The sequence below is a fragment of the Otolemur garnettii genome, unplaced genomic scaffold (genome assembly GCF_000181295.1).
Source record: "Otolemur garnettii isolate 467f Iridium unplaced genomic scaffold, OtoGar3 scaffold00011, whole genome shotgun sequence".
NCBI lineage: Eukaryota > Metazoa > Chordata > Mammalia > Primates > Galagidae > Otolemur > Otolemur garnettii.
In genome coordinates this window covers 15,043,229-15,061,251 of record NW_003852406.1, presented here as the reverse complement: position 1 = coordinate 15,061,251, position 18,023 = coordinate 15,043,229, and the positions used below count along the sequence as shown (strand labels likewise).

Genomic DNA, 18,023 nt, shown 5'->3' with positions numbered 1-18,023 from the left:
GGTGGGTACACTTACATTTAATGGCAAAAGACTGAATGATTGGGCAATGCTTATTCTACGACTTCCATCAACATTGTACTAGAATTCCTAGCCAGTGCCATAAGACAAGAAAAATAAATGACACACAGATATAAAGGGAACAGTTTATAGATGGCATGGGTATCCTCAGGGGTGTCCAGGCTTTTTTCCTCTGCCACACATTGGGAGAATAAGAGTTATTTTGGGCCACACAGTAAATACACAAACACACACAAACACTGATTAGCCAAAAAAAAAAAAAAAAAAAAAAGTCTGTGGTACATACTTTTTGTAATACTTAACACCACAGAGAAGAGAAAAAAAGGCCTCACAAAATCTGTATGTGGCCCATGGGCAGGTTGGACATCTCTAGATAGAAAATCCTAAAGAATTTATAAAAAAAAAATTCTAGAACTAATTAATAAGTTTAGCAAGTCATGGATTTAAGGTTAACATATATACATCAATGACATTACATTTCCATATACTAGTGATGAAAAACTGAGAATTGAAATTTTAAAAAGTCATAATGTTTATAATAGTTTCAAAATTATTAAATACCTAGGGTTAAAATTGACAACAGGTACATAAGACCAGAACACTAAAAACTACCTTGTTCAAGAATATTAAAGACCTTTAAAAGAAATAAAGGAGAGATATACTATGTTTGTGCATCAGGAGACTCAATATTGTTAAGATGTCAATTGTCTCCATTTTGATCTATAAGTTCAGCACAATCACCAGCAAACTCCCAACAGGTTTTTGTAAAAAATAAAAGACGGTAAGATTATCTTAAAATGCATGTGAAATGCAAAGGGTCTAGCACGGCCAAAAGCATTTTGAAAAACAACAAAAGTTAGAAGTCTTAAACTACCTGATTCCAAGACTTATAAAGATGCAGTAACCGAGACAATGAATAATCAAGACTAATAACATATAGACACACAGATCAGTGGAGCACAAAAGGGGGCCCAGAAATAGAGTCACACGTATAGTCACGTGATTTCCAACAACAGAGCTAAGGCAGCTTCAATTCAATGCAGACAGGATAATTTTTCTACAAATGGTGCTGGAACGACTGAATGGCCGTATGTAAGAAAATGATCCTTCACCCTTTTCCCTGTACCACATCATGTAAATTAACCAGAAATGGATTATAAACCTAAATAGAAGAATTAAAACTTTTATAAAGAAAAAAATACAGGAAAACAATCCTAGTGATCTTGCATTTGATAAAGATTCTTAAGTAGATGACCAAAAGCACGCCTATAAAAAAAGTCAATAAATTGGACTTCATTAGAATTAAAAGCTTTTAATCTTCAAGACACTGTTAACCACACAATGGAATTCAGACAAAAAAAAAAAAATGAACTAACACATGCTACAATACGAATGGATTTTAAAACCATTATGCTAAGTAAAAACGCCAGTAATGAAAGACCACATGTTGTAGGATTCCATTTATATGAAAAGTCCTGAATAAACAAATGTGTAAGGCAAGTAGATCGTGTCCAGGGCGAGGGAGCAGCGGGTGGAGAGAGTAAAGCGTGGCTGCTAATGGACACAAGCTTCCTTCTTGGGGTGAAGGATATGTATTAAAATCAGGTGTGATAGTTGCACAACTCTGGTTATACTAAACACCAATAACTATACACTTTAAATGAATAAATTTTATTATATGTAAACATATCTCAACAAAGGTGTTGAGAAGATAATCAGCACAGCATTCGAATGAGAGATGAACAGAAGCTGCGATGACCTTTGCAAACAGAAATATTCAGTTCACCCTAAATGTTTTACATCAGTTCATCCTAAGTGCTTAACACCTGAGGTATAAAAGATGTATTTTGGTTTTACTAAAGTAAAATACCGAATACTAGTATTTATTCAAGCCCCCCCCCCCCCAGGGAACAAAGAGATTTTACTTAGGAAGAACAAAGAGAAAGTTTAGAGGCCTTCCAAAGGCTTAGAAGTGGATCTCTTTCGTGAAGGAGAAAGGTGAGAGAGATCTTTTATCCAAGTTCTACCCACACATTTTTTTTTCTCCTCAAAGCTCTGTAGTACTGCCCCTTCCCCTGCCTCCCCTTGCCTTCCCAGAGCTTGCTCTGCTACCTAGGTTAAAGTGCAATAGTGTCATCATTGTTCACTGCAACCTCAAACTCCTGGGCTTAAGTGATCCTCCCATCTTAGCCTCCTGAACAGCTGGAAACATAGGCTTGCACCATGCCCAGCTGACTTTTATTTCTATTTTTTGTAGAGATGGGGGTCTCACCATGTTGCTCAGGATGGTTTCAAACTCTTGGCCTCCAGCAAGTCTTCTGCCTTGGCCTCCCAAAGAGCTAGAATTACAGGCAGGAGTGACCGTGCCAGGTTTTGTTTTGTTTTGTTTTTAAATAATACACATTTGCTTCCCTTGCCCTTGCAAGACGTTGTTATGAGAAAGAAAAGGCAAGCCACACCCTGGGAGAAACTATTTGCAGAACAAAGTCTGACAAAGAACTTGTATCTAAAAAACATAAAGAATTTTAAAAGCTCAATAAGACAAAGCACTCAATAAAAAATACGCAAAAGATCTAAAAAGATACTTCACCAAAGTGGCTATACAGAAGGCAAACAGGCACATAAAAACAAACAAAAAAAGATACCCAACAATGGAAATTAAGGCGTGGTGGGGTGGGGTGGTGGTGTGCTCATGCCTGTAATCCTAGCACTCTGGGAGGCTGATGCAGGTGGATTGCTTGAGCTCGGGGGTTGAGATCAGCCTGAGCCAGACTGATACCCGTCTCTACTAAAAATAGGAAAACTAGCTGGGTGTACTGGCGGGCGTCTGTAGTCCCAGCTACTAGGGAGGCTGAGGCAAGAGGATTCCTTGAGCCCAAGAGTTTGAAGTTGCTGTTAGCTACAATGATGCCATGGCACTCTACCCACAGTGACAGAGTAAGACCACCTCAAAAAAAAAAAAAAAAGAAAACACCCCCCACACACAATAAACTACCACCCCCCCAGCAACAAAAATTAAAATCACAATGAAATATCACTATATACTAAAAAGGCTAAAATTAAAAAGACTGACTTGCCGACTGGTGGCAAGTGATGATGGTAGAGCAACTGGAACACTCTCACTGCTGATGGAAACGAAAAATAGTACTACAACCCCTTTGGAAAACAGTTTGGTGGGTTCCTAAAAAATTAAATATATATCTACCCTATGATGGAAAGATTCTAGTTCTGGGCATTTGCTCCAGAGAAACGAATACATATGGCCACAAAGACTTGTACACACATGACTGTTCTCTAAAGCTTTATTTTTAGTAATTAAAATCGGGAAACAACATAAATGTCTATCAACAGGTGAAGGAGATAAACACATTCTGGCAAATTCATACACTGGAACACGACTCAGCAATGAGAGAGGACAAGTTACTGATAGGCACAACAAGAAAAGCCATAAAAAATACTGATGCTGAAAGTAGACAAAAAGGAGAGGACAATATAATCCCACTTATAGAAAAGTCTAGAAAATGCAAACAAGTCTATAATAATGAAAAGCAGATCAGCAGTTGCTTGGGAATTCTGAGGAGTGATAGAGACATTCATTATTTTTGTGGGGATGCTTTTACAGATGAATGCTGGAATTCTATGCATTAAATGCGTTGTTTAACAATGTATAATAGTTATGCTTCAATAACACTGGCAAAAAAGGGACAGGTGTGGTAGGGAGAATTACTTAAGTCATCAAAATAGAATGATTAAAGACTTTGTCTCTAAAAAGAAGAGCCCTTGATGTAGAAAAAGAAAGTACCACTTCTGTGTACACCGTGGCCTCTCAGGCAGGCGACAGTTTTATGTTAAAGAACCCTAGCTGGAGATAAGCCAAGAGGAAAGAAGCGCTATTTTTATTCTGCCATTAAGTCAACGTGATTTCTAATAGCAGGCAACAGGCAGATCCAAATTAAAGCTCTGCCAGTGGAAGCGAGGGTAATTTTAACCCAGCCAAAGACCTCCTACTGTGGAGCTGTGGTTGCTGCAGAGGCAAAATAGCTGCTTCTTGTCCTGTGATATAAATGCTCTATGCCGAACCAGCGAACAGCAAGTGCAGGAGGCCGACATCACTCAGATGGGAGCTCTCAGGGCAGCAGGGAGCAGGCTCTGTCCAAATTAGACTCCATGCTTGTAGAGAGCTAACTATAACTAGATTATCCAGAGAAAATGCTTCCCCAGGCAGGGGTCTCTAAATACCAAAGCTTGGGAGCTGGAACTCCTCTTAGGAGTCTAAGGAACATTTTGTGTGTTGATGTGTCTTTGAAAAGGGTAGGGGGAGACAGAAATGGCCCAGGGGTTTCCACTTAAAGGCACCCACGATCCTCAAAAAGTAAAAAATGTTAAAATCATGACAGTCATGTGTGTGTACATAGAGGAAAAATGAATGGGACTGGGAAGAGATACAAAATTATTATAGTTATGTTTCTTTAAAACATAAGCATCTGAAGCAAATAGGACAAACTGTCAATTAACAAAATTAGTTGATTATACATGGAAGCACATGGATGTTGATACTATCTTCTCTATTTTTTAAGTCTTTTCAAAATAAAACTAAAATATATAAGCAAGCCAAGAAAGGCTAAGAATCCTTGGCTTACGCTACTTTAACAGAACAAGGCTAAAGGCGCACCGACATTTTCATATACCTAAATTTAAGAAAAGCCCAGTAAAGAGGATTCTGATCCTTTACCACCTGAAAGTGGCCTCAACGTACTTCTAAAGATTTCTAGATACGTTCTCTAAATCTTAATTTCTAGAAATTTCTTTTTCTCCTTTTGTAAAATATGGAAAATTATCTGGCCTATCTTTAGCTTTTAGGAATCTCTATCAATTCTCTTTGAGCTATGAAGAACAGAAGATCAATTTTTCAAGCATTCCAGGAAGACTATCCTATGATCTCTTACAGTTCTGGTTTGGGTTGGTTTTTGATGAAGAGTAGAGATACCATGGTCATCTGAAAGGCCAGAGGTGAGGGACAGGGCGTACATGTGTGTCCACATCTCTAGTTATCTTACTGCTTTTTGAAAGCTATCACCTACAAACAGATGATCTTAGTATATCTGACCCTTGAATAACACGGGTTTGAACTGTGTGGGCCCATTTATACATGGATTTTATTCCACCTCTAACTTCACTAGAGACAGCAAGACCAACCTATCCTCCTTCTCCTGAGCCTACTCAACAAGAAGACGACAGTGAAGCCCTTTACGACGATCCACGTGTACTTCACGAAGAGTAAATATATATTTTTTCCTTCCTTCTGATTGTCTTGAACATATTTTCTCTTCTATAGCTTACTTTATTGAAGGAATATAGTATATAATACACATAATATGCAAAATATGTGTTAACTGACTTTATGTTATCAGTAAGTCTTCTGGATAATAGCAGGTTCCAAAAGCAGTCAAGTTTGGGGGGTTGTTGAAAGCCCCATTCAGATTTTTGACTGTATGCAGGGGTCAGCAGCCGTAACCCCTGAGTTGTTCAAGAGTCAATTGTATTCTTTTCTTCTGTCCCAAAGAGAATGTCAACAAAATTCTGACCTCTTCTCTAGATTAGCAATGTAGCTGTTCTTTTCAGTTAGAATTCCTTCTGAAAATGAACACTGCTTCCCGTGTTTGATTATTCTAATCATCTCATTTCTCCCTGGGTCTCCACACAGCACTGGGCCTGTCTTGTGACTCACCAGCCTTTCAGAGTCAAACAGTCTTCCTTGCTCTTAGAGTCATTTTAGTCCAGACTTCTTTAAGATCTGCTTTGGAGGAGATAGGGCAGTGGTTCTCAACCTTCCTAATGCCACGGCCCTTTAATACAGTTGAGAACTGCTGAGTTAGGGCTAATGATGTGAAATGTGAGCTTATTTTTAGCAGCAGACATAAGACATCAACAAATACCACCCCAACTTAGGGGACAGGAGACTGTCACCCAGGATTCTACAATTTTAAGTCAGGAACTTATATCTTTCATTTATTTGGATAATTCCCTAGAAACAGAGGCTTGTTTTCCTCCCATATATTCTTTATTAGAAAATACTCTTCACAAGGACTCATCACCACAAGGTCCTGTATTTTGTCCTCCTGCCTGACTCCGTTTATCCCTGATGCCACTGATTTGTTCTCCATTTCTATAATTTTGTCATTTGCTATAATAAATAGAAACATAAAGTATGTCACCATTAAAAAAAAAAAAAAAGAAAATACCCTTCAAAGAGTGTGTCTATCTGAGAACAAAATTAATACATGAACAAATAAATATACGATGCTATTTCATTCACATCCTTGGAAGATGGAGTCACTGGCATTTGTCACCCTTAAGGGGAAAGAAACCTTAATGAAAAAGATAAAATGAATTCTCTTTACTTTATAGAAGTATTTTTACTGTTACTATCATTTAGCTTTTCTATTAGTGATTTCCTTTTAATACCAGCTACCATCAAGCTTTAAACAACTTTGAAGACAGAGGACATTTATATATTTCTGCCATAACGATGGACCACAATGACAGTAACTGTATAGAAAGATGAAGAGAAACTCAGGCGGCTGGCTTTTAACAAAAACATGAACCACTCAAGTTTGCAACACCTAAGAGTCCTATTTCTACAGTATTAAACATAAGGACAACTCCGTAACAGAAAACCAATCTACTAAAATATGAATAGTGACAAGAGGGGCATGTCTGGCCATCAAGCACAACCCATCCTTGCCCAGGCCCTGGGAACAAGTGTGATGGTCACTCTCCTTCCTTTTAACCTTTAGCCGCCACGAGCACTTCCCAGATGAAGCCTCCTAAATTTCATGGGGTGCCAGGTCTCCCTATGGCAAGTGCACGTCTTCCTGCTATGGCAAAAGCTGCTGATGACATCAGAGCTGATGCCTGACATAGCAATCAAGGGATGTTACACAGGGGTCTCTGAATGTGTGGCCTGGGACTGTCCCGAGACCTCCTGTAGTGTTTGCAAAGACCCTGGCCCCCTTGGGCCACCTCTCAGGTGGAGAGGCCAACCATCAGCCCACCCCCCTTGGAATGCAGCCCTCCACATAAACAAGAATGCCTTGTCTTAATTTGCTCACAAAAACCAGGCATGGGAGAAGAGTGGGTGAGGAGAGAGCAAGCACTTTGGCAGATACAACAACTTGCTCCTGGATATTGGGACAGCGTTTAAAGTTGGCATGAGGTCAGGGAGGGGTCCTGCCGGGGTCCTCCTTCCCTTCTCCCATGAGAGAGACTTGTCTTAAGGAGAAGTTTCTCTCATGGGAGAAGGAGACTAGAACACCCATCCTTGCCCAGGCCCTGCGAACAAGTGTGATGGTCACTCTCCTTCCTTCTAACCTTCAGCTGCCACTGTCTTTCTGCTGGAGAATGAACGGGGACCCTTCACGCCACTGGCCATCTACTGGGGCTCCCTTTCCACCCAGGCTTGTGGGTATGTCAGTGATGAAGCTGGAGGTGGGTACCTGCACAGCGGCACTCTTGTTAAATGACTCACCAAGAGCAAAGGTGTGTCACCAATCTGCGGCTCAGGTGTGCAGGGCCTGGCCCCACGGATGCCATGTGAGTCATCCAGAGCTGTGCAGATAGACACAGGTGCTGAGAAGATACAGTTCAACCAAGAACCAGACGAGGGGAAAAGTGAGGGAACTAAAATAACAGTATCTCTGCATCTCCTCACCTCCACCAAAATAAACAAGACAAAAACAAAAGCATGAGAGAAAATACGGAGAAACAGGGCATGGGGGGAATCTCTCACTTAGGAAGCAGAGAGGGCAGTGATGCTACAAGCCCGGACCGGCCTCAAGTCAGACACGGCATCTTCCAGGCAGCTGATGTCAATGAAGGACCCAGCACAGGGTCCTGGCCCCACAGCGCTGGGTTTCCAGACATGCTCATTTCATCCTTAATAAACTACTTCACTGACATCTGAGGAAACTAAAGCCCAGGTACGACAGTGGTCACAGAGCTATGTATGTGGCAGAACCAGGATTTGAACTGAAAGCTTCTAAACCTACTGCTTCCATTATACTGGCCAATTCTCAGTTACAACAAAGTCCCATGTACACTGCTCCATAAAGAAAATGATACCCTACTGATTTTAGTCTTCTTAACCTGAATTCCTGCTAGGCACGTTCTCAGACTGGACACCTGCCAATCAGTCTTGCCAGTGTGGCCACAGGGGCTCACGCCTGTGAACCCTGGCCGGCCCAGGTATGACACACTGATCTCCATTAACAAGGAGCCTGTTAGTAATCCCAGATGGGCGACTCTGCTACACTCAGCATGGACCACAGCTACCTCGATGGAGAAGAAAAATATGATCCCTTAACTGATCTAAAGGGTTTAAGACCAGAAAATAATTTATTTTTGATAAGAGGGTAGTGAAATTCTAGAATGAGCACAGAGCTGGAAAGATCAAGACAATGATTTAGTTCCAGGTTTACTGCCGAGTAGCTGGGTGAACTCAACCAAGGGACAAACTTCCTTGGGCCTTGGGTTATTCCTCTGACCTGCTAGCCTCACACGGCTGCCTGAGGACAAAATAAGAAAAATTCAGAATTTCCAGCTAATTCGAGGCTTGACAGCCCCCTTCCAGGACATGACTTGCCTGAAGGTGGCCTTCCAGATCTCTTTGTTTAGCTTTGTTGGGAGGAGAGATACCATTAACTCTCTTCTGGAGGTGGCCCCGAGTTCAGGGCCTGCACCAGACCTTCCTGAACGCTAAACATGGCTCCAAGGCTCCACAGAGGCAGAAGCACACTGTACATACTTCTTGGATCTCTGTTTGGCTCCTAAGGTCCCTAGGGAGCAAAGCCACCCTAGGAACAAGGAGTTTGCACAAACCTGAGGCTCCTACATGGGCAGGCCACCAGTCATCACCACCACACCCACTGCCCAGTGTCCTCCGTTTCTGCTTCCTTAACCCAGCCCTGTTCTGGGCACACCAGTCTTGGGGAGTCATGCTCAATGCAGCCTAAGCCATTAATTGAAAGATGAAAGGACATTGTGAGAGGTTAGTGGGTCACTTGTAGCATCTCACTTGTCAGGGAGGCTGGTGTGGCTCTATCAGAAACCTCTGTCATCTTCATCCTCCAAGGATGAGCTGGGGTTTTCATAACAAGACCTCCTGATACCTTCTCAGGGCTGGTGCTGGCCACACACCCGCTTTGCCCCTAACTCTGCCCGTTCCTCTTTCTCCTCCCACGTGCTAATCTTGCCTTTTTGGTCTAAGAGAAAACCAGGCTTTCCTGGATTCTCACTGCAAACTCCCCCAGACGGAGCTTTCAGCTCCGTGAGCTGGATCCGGGCATTGTGGAAGGCCCTTCAGCTCAATCGAGCCCCTGCCTCACAAGTGTCCCTCTTGGACAATGGTCTAAGAGGGGTTTTCCTGAGGAAAGGATGGTCTGCGTGAACATCAGCCAGGGCAGTGAGAGTGACACACAGCTACTCCCTGGCCCCGCCCTGCCCCACACGCCTCCTCACCACCAAGACGTGCTCCAGAAGGTCCAGATAGCCGAGGGTGCACTCTGTCCCAAATCGCAAGGCTCTGGCTCGCACCTCGTCACTGACATCAGGGTGGAAGGACGCTTGCTGGAGAAAGAAAAGAATGTCGACATCTGGAAACAGAAGAGCCAGCTGACAAGTTATCCACCTAGCAGTGCTGGGCAGCCCTGGGCCCAGACACAGGGGACTTTGCTCTCCAGCCCTCTCCTCAGTACCTTCTGACACTGTGTGTATGTGTGTGTGTGTGTGTGTGTGTGTGTGTGTGTGTGTGTGTATTTACTTTGTGGGTGCCCTGGGGCCAGATGAATATGGTCTCTGGTCATCCCTTTCCCACCATTTTTTTGCCATGTAAAAAACTCCACATGCACTAAAAAGTCCAGGAATGATTCGTGATTAGGACTCATGGCAGGAGACATACTGACCCGGGGTCAGCTGGCCTCTCTTCAGCAATATCAGGAGTCCTGTAGACCCCTCTCTGTTCACTGGCTAAAGCCCTTGGGCTCCTGGGAACCTCTGGAGAGTGATGAGCTCCCTGGACTCTCAGAGGCACCATCGCCCATTTCACATCACACAACAGTCTAGATAAGCAAACCAGGGCACGTGGTTGACACGGCATCCTACGCTTTTCTTCTCACACTCCTGCCCTTCCCAGTGCAGTCATTCCTGACACATCATTTCTGATGGCACACCCATTCACAGGGCTGCCAGATAAAACACACCTGGTTAAATTTAAATTTGGGATAAACAATAAAAAAAGTTTGTTTTTTTTTAGAGATAGAGTCTTAGTTTATCGCCCTTGGTAGAGTGCCATGGCGTCACAGCTCACAGCAACCTCCAGCTCTTAGGCTTAGGTGATTCTCTTGCCTCAGCCTCCGGAGTAGCTGGGACTACAGGTGCCCATCACAATGCCCAGCTATTTCTTTTATTGTTGCATTTTGGCCGGGGCCGGGTTCGAACCCACCACCCTCAGTATATGGGGCCAGCGTCCTACCACTGAGCCACAGGTGCCACCCGACAACAATGAAAAAAGTTTTAGCTAAAGTAGGGGATATCCTACTTTTTTTTTTTTTTTGCTAAAACTGGCAATCCTACCCATTCTTCCTCCTATAGCTTCATCTGAAAAGAACTTGAGGAGTTTATGGGACTACATAATGTAGAAAACCATGCAGAAATCCCTTACCAGGACAAATACAAATCATACATTAGGATGAAAAGTCAAGGCTTTATCCTAAGGGGGATCCTGACCAGCCTCCAAGGAGCACAAGGTGCTGGTGGGCACCTGCAGGCTCCCCCCGACCTGCCCCAACCCAGGAAGAAGTGGGGCTAATCTGCGCGTGACAGGCCCAGTTTTACTCCTCTGAGGACTAATGGGCTCAGAGGCAGGAACTGAGAGCCATGCTACTAACCACTATCACTTTTCATTCACACTTGTGACTGTGTGCCTCCAACTATGAGCAGGGAGCCCCATGTCTGCCTGTCTAGACATGACTGCAGGAGACAAAGTCAATGCCACTTCTAGTAGGTTCTATGCCAGGCCCTCATGTGAGGTTGTGGGAAAGGTGTTCTTGTCCACTGCTGGCAGCTCTGTAACTTGGCAGAACTCTCTGGGAGGGCAATCTGGCCTAATACCATTCATTAGACCCACTAATTCTACTCCTGTGGGCCTAAGGAAATAGCCACAGCACAGGAAAAAAAAACCCCAAAACCCAGATATGTCCAAAGATGTTTATTGCAGTAAAGTTTGTGATTAAAAAAAATGCAGACAACCTAAATATCTGATAATATTCCCAATATTTTGTAGTCATTAAAAAGTCAGTGCTAAGGGGACATGGTGGCTCATGCTTGTAATCCTAGCACTCTGGGAGGCTGAGGTGAGTGGATTCGTTGAGCTCAGGAGTTCAAGACCAGCCTGAGCAAGAGTGAGACCCCATCTCTACTAAAAATAGAAAAACTAGCTGGGCATTGTGGTGGGTGCCTATAGTCCCAGTTACTCAGGATGCTGAGGCAGGAGGATCTCTTAAGCCCAAGACTGAGCTTGCTGTGAACTATGATGATGCCATGGTTACCCACCCAGGGCAATAGAGTGACACTCTGTCTCAAAAAAGAAAAAAAAAGTCAGCACTTATGACTCATAGCAACACAGAAATGGGCACATAATATCATAGTAGATATAAAATTGTATCTAGCATAAACAGAGGCACATGAAAGTAAATCCAGAAAGAAATACACATGAGAATCAACTTAGGGTTTGTGTAAATCTTTCTTCCTGTGTAAGGATTTAGCATGATCCACTCATTCTGGTAAGATGAGCCACTGTGTAGTACTGTGCCTCCATGTTCGCCCCAGCTACCCTGCTCAGCCCAAAGGCGATGTTCAAACAGCGAAACTCAGCCCTTCTTGGCATATAGGGCTTTCTTCTTGACCCACTCCCAATACCCCTGGTTTTCTGTACATGTCTGATTGTATGCACACCCTTTCTGGGTGGCTGCCTCATTTCCTTTGGCAAAGGAGTGAGGAATACAGGAGACCAAAAGAAATATCCGTAAGTAAATCACTAAGTTCACTAGGTAAGCCCATTCTACCAAAAATCTCAGGGCTCATAGCAGAGGGCCCTGCCCTCAAGTCTGCTGCGGTGCATGTAGCCAACATACAGGCTTCTTGTGGTTGTCTGCCTGCTATTTTTGTCCTGCAAAGCTAAGGTGGTCACAGGGCACAAGAACAGATGAGCTGAGGATGGGCAAACAGCACCCACACATCTCTATTCCGTCTCTTCCCCTGAAAATAGGGGCCCATCAAAAGAGACTAAAAATCTGAGCTGGATTCCATTTAATCATTATCTTTCTTGTGTTCAATTTCCCCTTTCCACATCTGTAACATGGTGACAAAAGTGTCTGTCACTCATCAGCCACAGCAGCATTAAGCATCAAGGGCTGGGAGGCCCAGGGAGACCAGCTGTGGAATCAGAAGAGCTGGTTTTCTTTCTGGTTCTGATAGTAAATGGGGTGTGACCTTGGTCAGGCCCCTTCATCCCTTCTGAACTCATTTCATCATCTGAAAAATTGGAAAAATTCCTGTTGCCTTTGTCACCTGAGACCAAATGATGGTATGTGATGGCCTCTCCAAATCTATGAGGTGCCGCGTGAGCATATGGGCCACATCTTGCCAGGTAAATACTACCCTTTGATTGAGATCATAATCCCTTTGGAAGTTACCATTTTTGATGGGCAGATTCCATTGAGCACACCAAAACAGCACATCCTTGGGCCTTAGGAGGGAGTCTGACCCCTCTGACGGAGCATCTCCTATCCTTCAGGGAAGTTGCCCTATCTCTGCCCTTGTCTTTCCAGCCCACCCCAGACGTTGCAGCTGCAGCCCAGCAGAACTCCAGTCAGTGCAAAGTGTGGCTCTGTTCCCTCAGGCCCCAAGCTGTAAAACCTGGTCTTCAACTTCCCTGGTGAATCTCACCCTCACTCACCAGGGCTGGGGGCGTCAACCAATCCCCCTATAGAAGCCAGAGTCCCTGGAGCAAAGCACAAGGGTGTGGCCTGGGGGTGCTCAGTGAGACGTCATGTCACAAGGGGCTCTTGTGGGTCACTTTCTTAACAGATAAAAGGAAGTAAAGTCATGGGGTTCAGGTGTCCACGGGTCCCTCACTAGGCAAGGTGCAGGGTGGCTGCTGCAGTTATCTGCTCAAGAGCTGAAGAGTTTCTCCAAGATGCCTGGTAGCAAAACGGTATCACCCCAAGTCCTGCTTTGTTTCTCTAACTCACTTTCTTACCAGTGATAGTGACACTCTTCCTAGCGCACAATGCAGGGGCCCAGGCAGAAAGGCAAAGGAGTTTCCACTGGGGGGACCTGGAACAAAGTGCTACAGTTCCTGCTCACTGCTCTCTGAGAGGCCGCAACCACGTACTCTGGAAGAAGGCTTCCTGCCCGTTTATGGAGACTTGACAACAAGGGGAGGCTTAGGGCAGCAGGGCCGACTCCATCCTTTCCCCCAAAACTGCCTTAGAGAACCATCTCTCACAGGCTCATGCCTCTGCTGTCCTCAGCGTGCATTTTCATTACAAAGTCTAAGGTATCCCACTAGCCCACTCTACACAGTCCAGCCCTCCCCTTCTCCAGGTGACACCAGACACCTCAATCGTGACAGAGAACTATCTATCCATCCAAAAAATGCCCAGGCCTTTACCTTGCAAGCCGTCAACATATCTGACACGGCTTTCCGGCTCAGATTGGCAGTGGCAATCACGTCCTCCTGTCTACACGAGTTCCCAGCCGCCACGGCTTTGGCTGTTGCCATGGTGATGCCTTTCGTCATCCTTATCGATTCTTCAGGTGACGATGTCTTTTCAGGTACCTCTTTTGACTGGAACACCTACAAGTCAGTGACAGAGAGATGAAAAGAATCAGAAAGGAAAAGACAAAAATAATTTACCCTTCTCCAACCGGGCTGTAGCTCAACGTCTGAAAACCGAGCCAGCAACTGGGGGAAAATGTCAAACGGGAGGAAATTAAGAAATTTAATTTGAGCACAGTAATATCATTCTGGCTTTCAAGTCTCTGGCATGGACGAGCTCACACCTCCACTCAGCACTCATGGGGACCATAGGGTGGGGGTGTCTATGGCGCTAACATGATGGTCTGCAGGAATCAACTCCTCATACTTATACGCGCTACCCACCCTGGGGGAGGGTGTGTGGGGCCTCCTAGCTCTCTTCCTCTACCTCTGCTGGTGCTTCAGCAGTTTCCAGAAATCCTGCAGTCCCAGGGCCAGTTTCAGGGCAGGACTGATGTGGCTCTCACTCTGGACTCACCTCTCTCTCTCTAAGGGGTGTGAGGCTGGGGGAAATGAAGCATCAGTTCCTTCTATTCTTAGCCTGTCTTACAAATAGAACTGCATAATTGTGCAGAGGTGTTCAGGTCGAAGGCACCATGGTGACACTGTGAATTATTTAACAACTCGCCCTCCCTTTAGAGAAGCTGAAATAAATTAACCATGGTAAATCAATATCTCACTTTAAAGTTCCACCTGTTGGTCAAGTCAGCTGTATCTGCATCGAGCCCACCTCTCTTGTCTAACGTGAATGGTGGGTGCCCTGTGTGCTAAATGCATCTGTCCCCGTACCTGAGGACCCCGTCCTAGGTGAGGCTGCCCTGCCCTCACCCCCAGGCCACCATATTCCAGCAGGGAAGGGCTTCCCTGATGCAGAAGGGAAGACCCAGTTGGCACCCCCATGGCAGGCCACCCAGTGCCAAACATCACTGCCCTTACAAATGGGTAGCTGTGATTAAATAGCCCAGGACCTTGAATCCCAGCTCCACCCTCGAAAGCTGTTGCAGGAAAATGTGAAGGAAGTTGCATATATGATAACACCCAATATCAGGTATTGGCTCCTGATGGAGCAAGGACATAACTGGACTTAACCCTGAGTAGATTCCCAAAGCTCAAAGCTGCTTGGGGCTATCTGGGGATCAAACTGGGCAGCTCCGCCAGGTCTCTACTGGATGTGCAGACACTCGGCCTACATTAAGCTTCCTGATAGATGGTACAGGAGCTATATAATAGGTACAATCAAATCTTCCTTCTTCCTACCGCCCCTAGAGACTGGAGAACTGTCAGGTTTTCTAGTTTATACTTCTAAACTGAAAAGACAAAAAAGCATGATGTGATAACAGGAGATGGGAGAGACAACGGATGGCCTCCCAGGGAATAATCCAATATTATGGTCCAGCCACCTGGGCTGAGAATGAGTCACGGGGATTAGAACCCCAATATATGTTAAACTGGATTATCCAATTACAAGCAGTTTTAGAAATAATAACAAATGAGACCAGCAAGCCTTAACCCTACTAGCCCATAAATAAACCCAAATGAGAAGTGCTATCTACCAAAGTTCATTGGCCCTAGACTACCTTCTAGCAGCTGAAGGAGGAGTGTGTGAGAAGTTCAATTTAACAGTTGCTTATAGATTGATGATGATGGACAAGTAACTGAAGATACAACTAAAAGGCCAACTAAAATAGCTCATGGACCTATACAAGTGTGAAATGAATTTAACCCAGATTCCTTATTTGGTAGATGATTTTCTAAACTAGGAGGATTTGAAACTATGATTATAGGTTTTCTTTTTATAATTAGAGAATGTTTGCTTTTGCCTGGCTTATTACCTATCTTTGTTCAATTCCTCAAAGGCACAGTCTCTGTAATTATGATAAAAGAGAACACAGGCAAAGTGTTCAAGGCTCAGTGATATTATCAAGTAGCTGTGGATACCAATCATGATTGAGATGAGACCCCATTCTTGATTGATGGGGTCTGAAAAGGGGGAATGAGGAAGGAGAAATAAATCTTAGACTTCTTAGTGATCCTGAGAAAGCTGCAGGCAGCCGCAGAAGGACTCCTCCTCCAAGGAGAAGAACAAACTTTACACCAGCTAAAATAACTTTGAAAAGCAAAAGAAAAAAAAACACTCTGTAACTAATAACAATTCCCTGGTTTCTAACATCTGTAGCCCTAATTGAGTAGCTGATATTGAATTGAAAAAAAAAAGGTATAAAAAAGTCTGGAAAAAACTGTTCCCCAGAGCTAAGCATTTCATGCCTTGAGGCACCTGAGTTCTCACGGGCAATTAAAGGTTCCTTCCTTATATTGTTGGTGTAAGTGTCTGTTTTAATTCTCCATTTTCCTACAACAGTGCAGAGTTCACACTAATGTGGCCCTCATGGCAGATACACTCCACTGAAACCCATAATCTGGGTGAATTTTAAATCATACTGGTATACTTAGAATATGACTTTTCTGTCGGATAGCTCTGAATTTCAGATCTCTTCCATTGCCCATGCGTGTCAGAACCCAGGTGCAGACTTTCGGTAGCAAACTCCCAGGCTGCTTTACCAGTTTTTCACTTGCTCCTGTATTTTTCTAGTTTCTTCTTTAAAGTGTGAACTAAGCACATACCACCCAAGGCCAGCTTTAATATTAAAGACATGACAAGAGAACCAAGACTGGGTCAGAAAGCCCAGTGGACGTGCTCTATTGACAACTCTGGTGCTGGCCCTCAGGTCGCCCTCACAGGTGGCCCTTTAAAGGCTCAGGACACTGGCAGTAAAGGCAGGGACACCTTCTTTCTCCCCCCGCCCCCTACAGATCCCCCAGAAAGTTGGATCTGTGATCAGACCTCCTATTCCTATTAAAAGGAAAGTTCAGTTTGAAACCACTAATTTTCAGCATATTTCTATTTGTAGGGCTCACAAGAACAGAAGCTAACACCCGTATCACAGCAACAACAGGGTGTCCTCACTCCACAGTGCTGGAACAAGGCAGAAAAAGAATCAGGGCAATTTCTCTCAGATGGAGGACTTGAACAGGGGGCTGGATCTCAAAGGGAGGTATCTCAGTTGTGAGCGTCCGTGCTCTTACAATGGTGAATCTCAGACTTCAAATTCCCCATGTGCAGACAGCAGTGTGAGCCACTGCCAAGCCACTGCCAGCAGCAACGTGGATCAAGAGAGGCTGTACACTGTACCTCGGATCTAACTTGGAGCAAATGGGAACCGTCATACTGACTTTCCCTTTCACCAGGAATCTTCTGTAATGCTTTGGTGTCATACTTTTAGTGGAATTAATTAAGCCCAAATAGCTCAAAGTCATAATCCATTAATTTCTGGATTACAATTACAAATGAATCCTAGCCAAACTCAGTGACACAGCCCTCAATAAGACAAGGCTACCGGCAGGCAGGTGAGTGGGCCTCCTTAGCGCAGGTGTTCTGGGTAACACCTCATTGTGCAAAAAGTCCCAGAGGGGTCAGCAGTGGGTCAGCTTTGGAACCCTGGTGCCTGAGGGGGTGGCCGCTGGCTCCTTACCGTGAGCTCCTGCTTTATGTATTCAATCGTGGCTTCAAGGGCCCTGGTGCCCCGAGTGGCCTCATCTTCCACCGCCTTTACCGTCTTGAGGAGGGAGGTGACATTGGTCACCATCACCTGGACAGGAAGAGAGAAAATAGGGCATCTGTCTGAGGGCCAGTCCCTTCTCCCTCAGCTCTGGGTAGATGTCCCCCCAGTGCTCCTGAGTCCGCTTGTCCCTAGCTGGAGTCGCACTCTACCTTGGCAGCGCCCTTGAGCTGGTACATGGAGGGGTCGTCGGCCGGCTTGCTGGCAGCTCCCTTGGTAGCTCCGATGAGATCAGAAAGGGCCTTGGCCACGTCTTTGATGGCGTTGATCAACACCACCTGAAAGAACATGGGCCCAGGTGAGCAGGCACTCAGCAGTCACCTACTGACTGCACCAAGGACACACAGCCCGAGGGCAGCCTGGGGCAGGGGCAATAAGAAAAAGTTTCTTTTTTATTTTTTTTTGAGATGGAACCTCAAGATATCCCCCTGGGTAGAGTGCCATGGCATCACGCTCACAGCAACCTCCAACTCCTGGGCTCAAGCGAGTCTCCTGCCTCAGCCTCCCAAGTA

General features: G+C 44.8%; 1 protein-coding gene across 1 annotated transcript in view; it reads right to left on the bottom strand.

Annotated features, from left to right (window-relative positions):
- Positions 1 to 18,023, bottom strand: part of TLN2 (talin 2) — a 251,014-nt gene that overhangs the window by 26,857 nt on the left and 206,134 nt on the right. Inside the window, exons 46-49 of the mRNA XM_012801797.2 lie at positions 17,664 to 17,789; positions 17,425 to 17,541; positions 13,748 to 13,933; positions 9,535 to 9,642 (exon numbers count right to left, since the gene is read on the bottom strand). Of these exons, the coding sequence (XP_012657251.1) occupies positions 9,535 to 9,642; positions 13,748 to 13,933; positions 17,425 to 17,541; positions 17,664 to 17,789 (537 nt within the window). The remainder of the gene's footprint in view (positions 1 to 9,534; positions 9,643 to 13,747; positions 13,934 to 17,424; positions 17,542 to 17,663; positions 17,790 to 18,023) is intronic.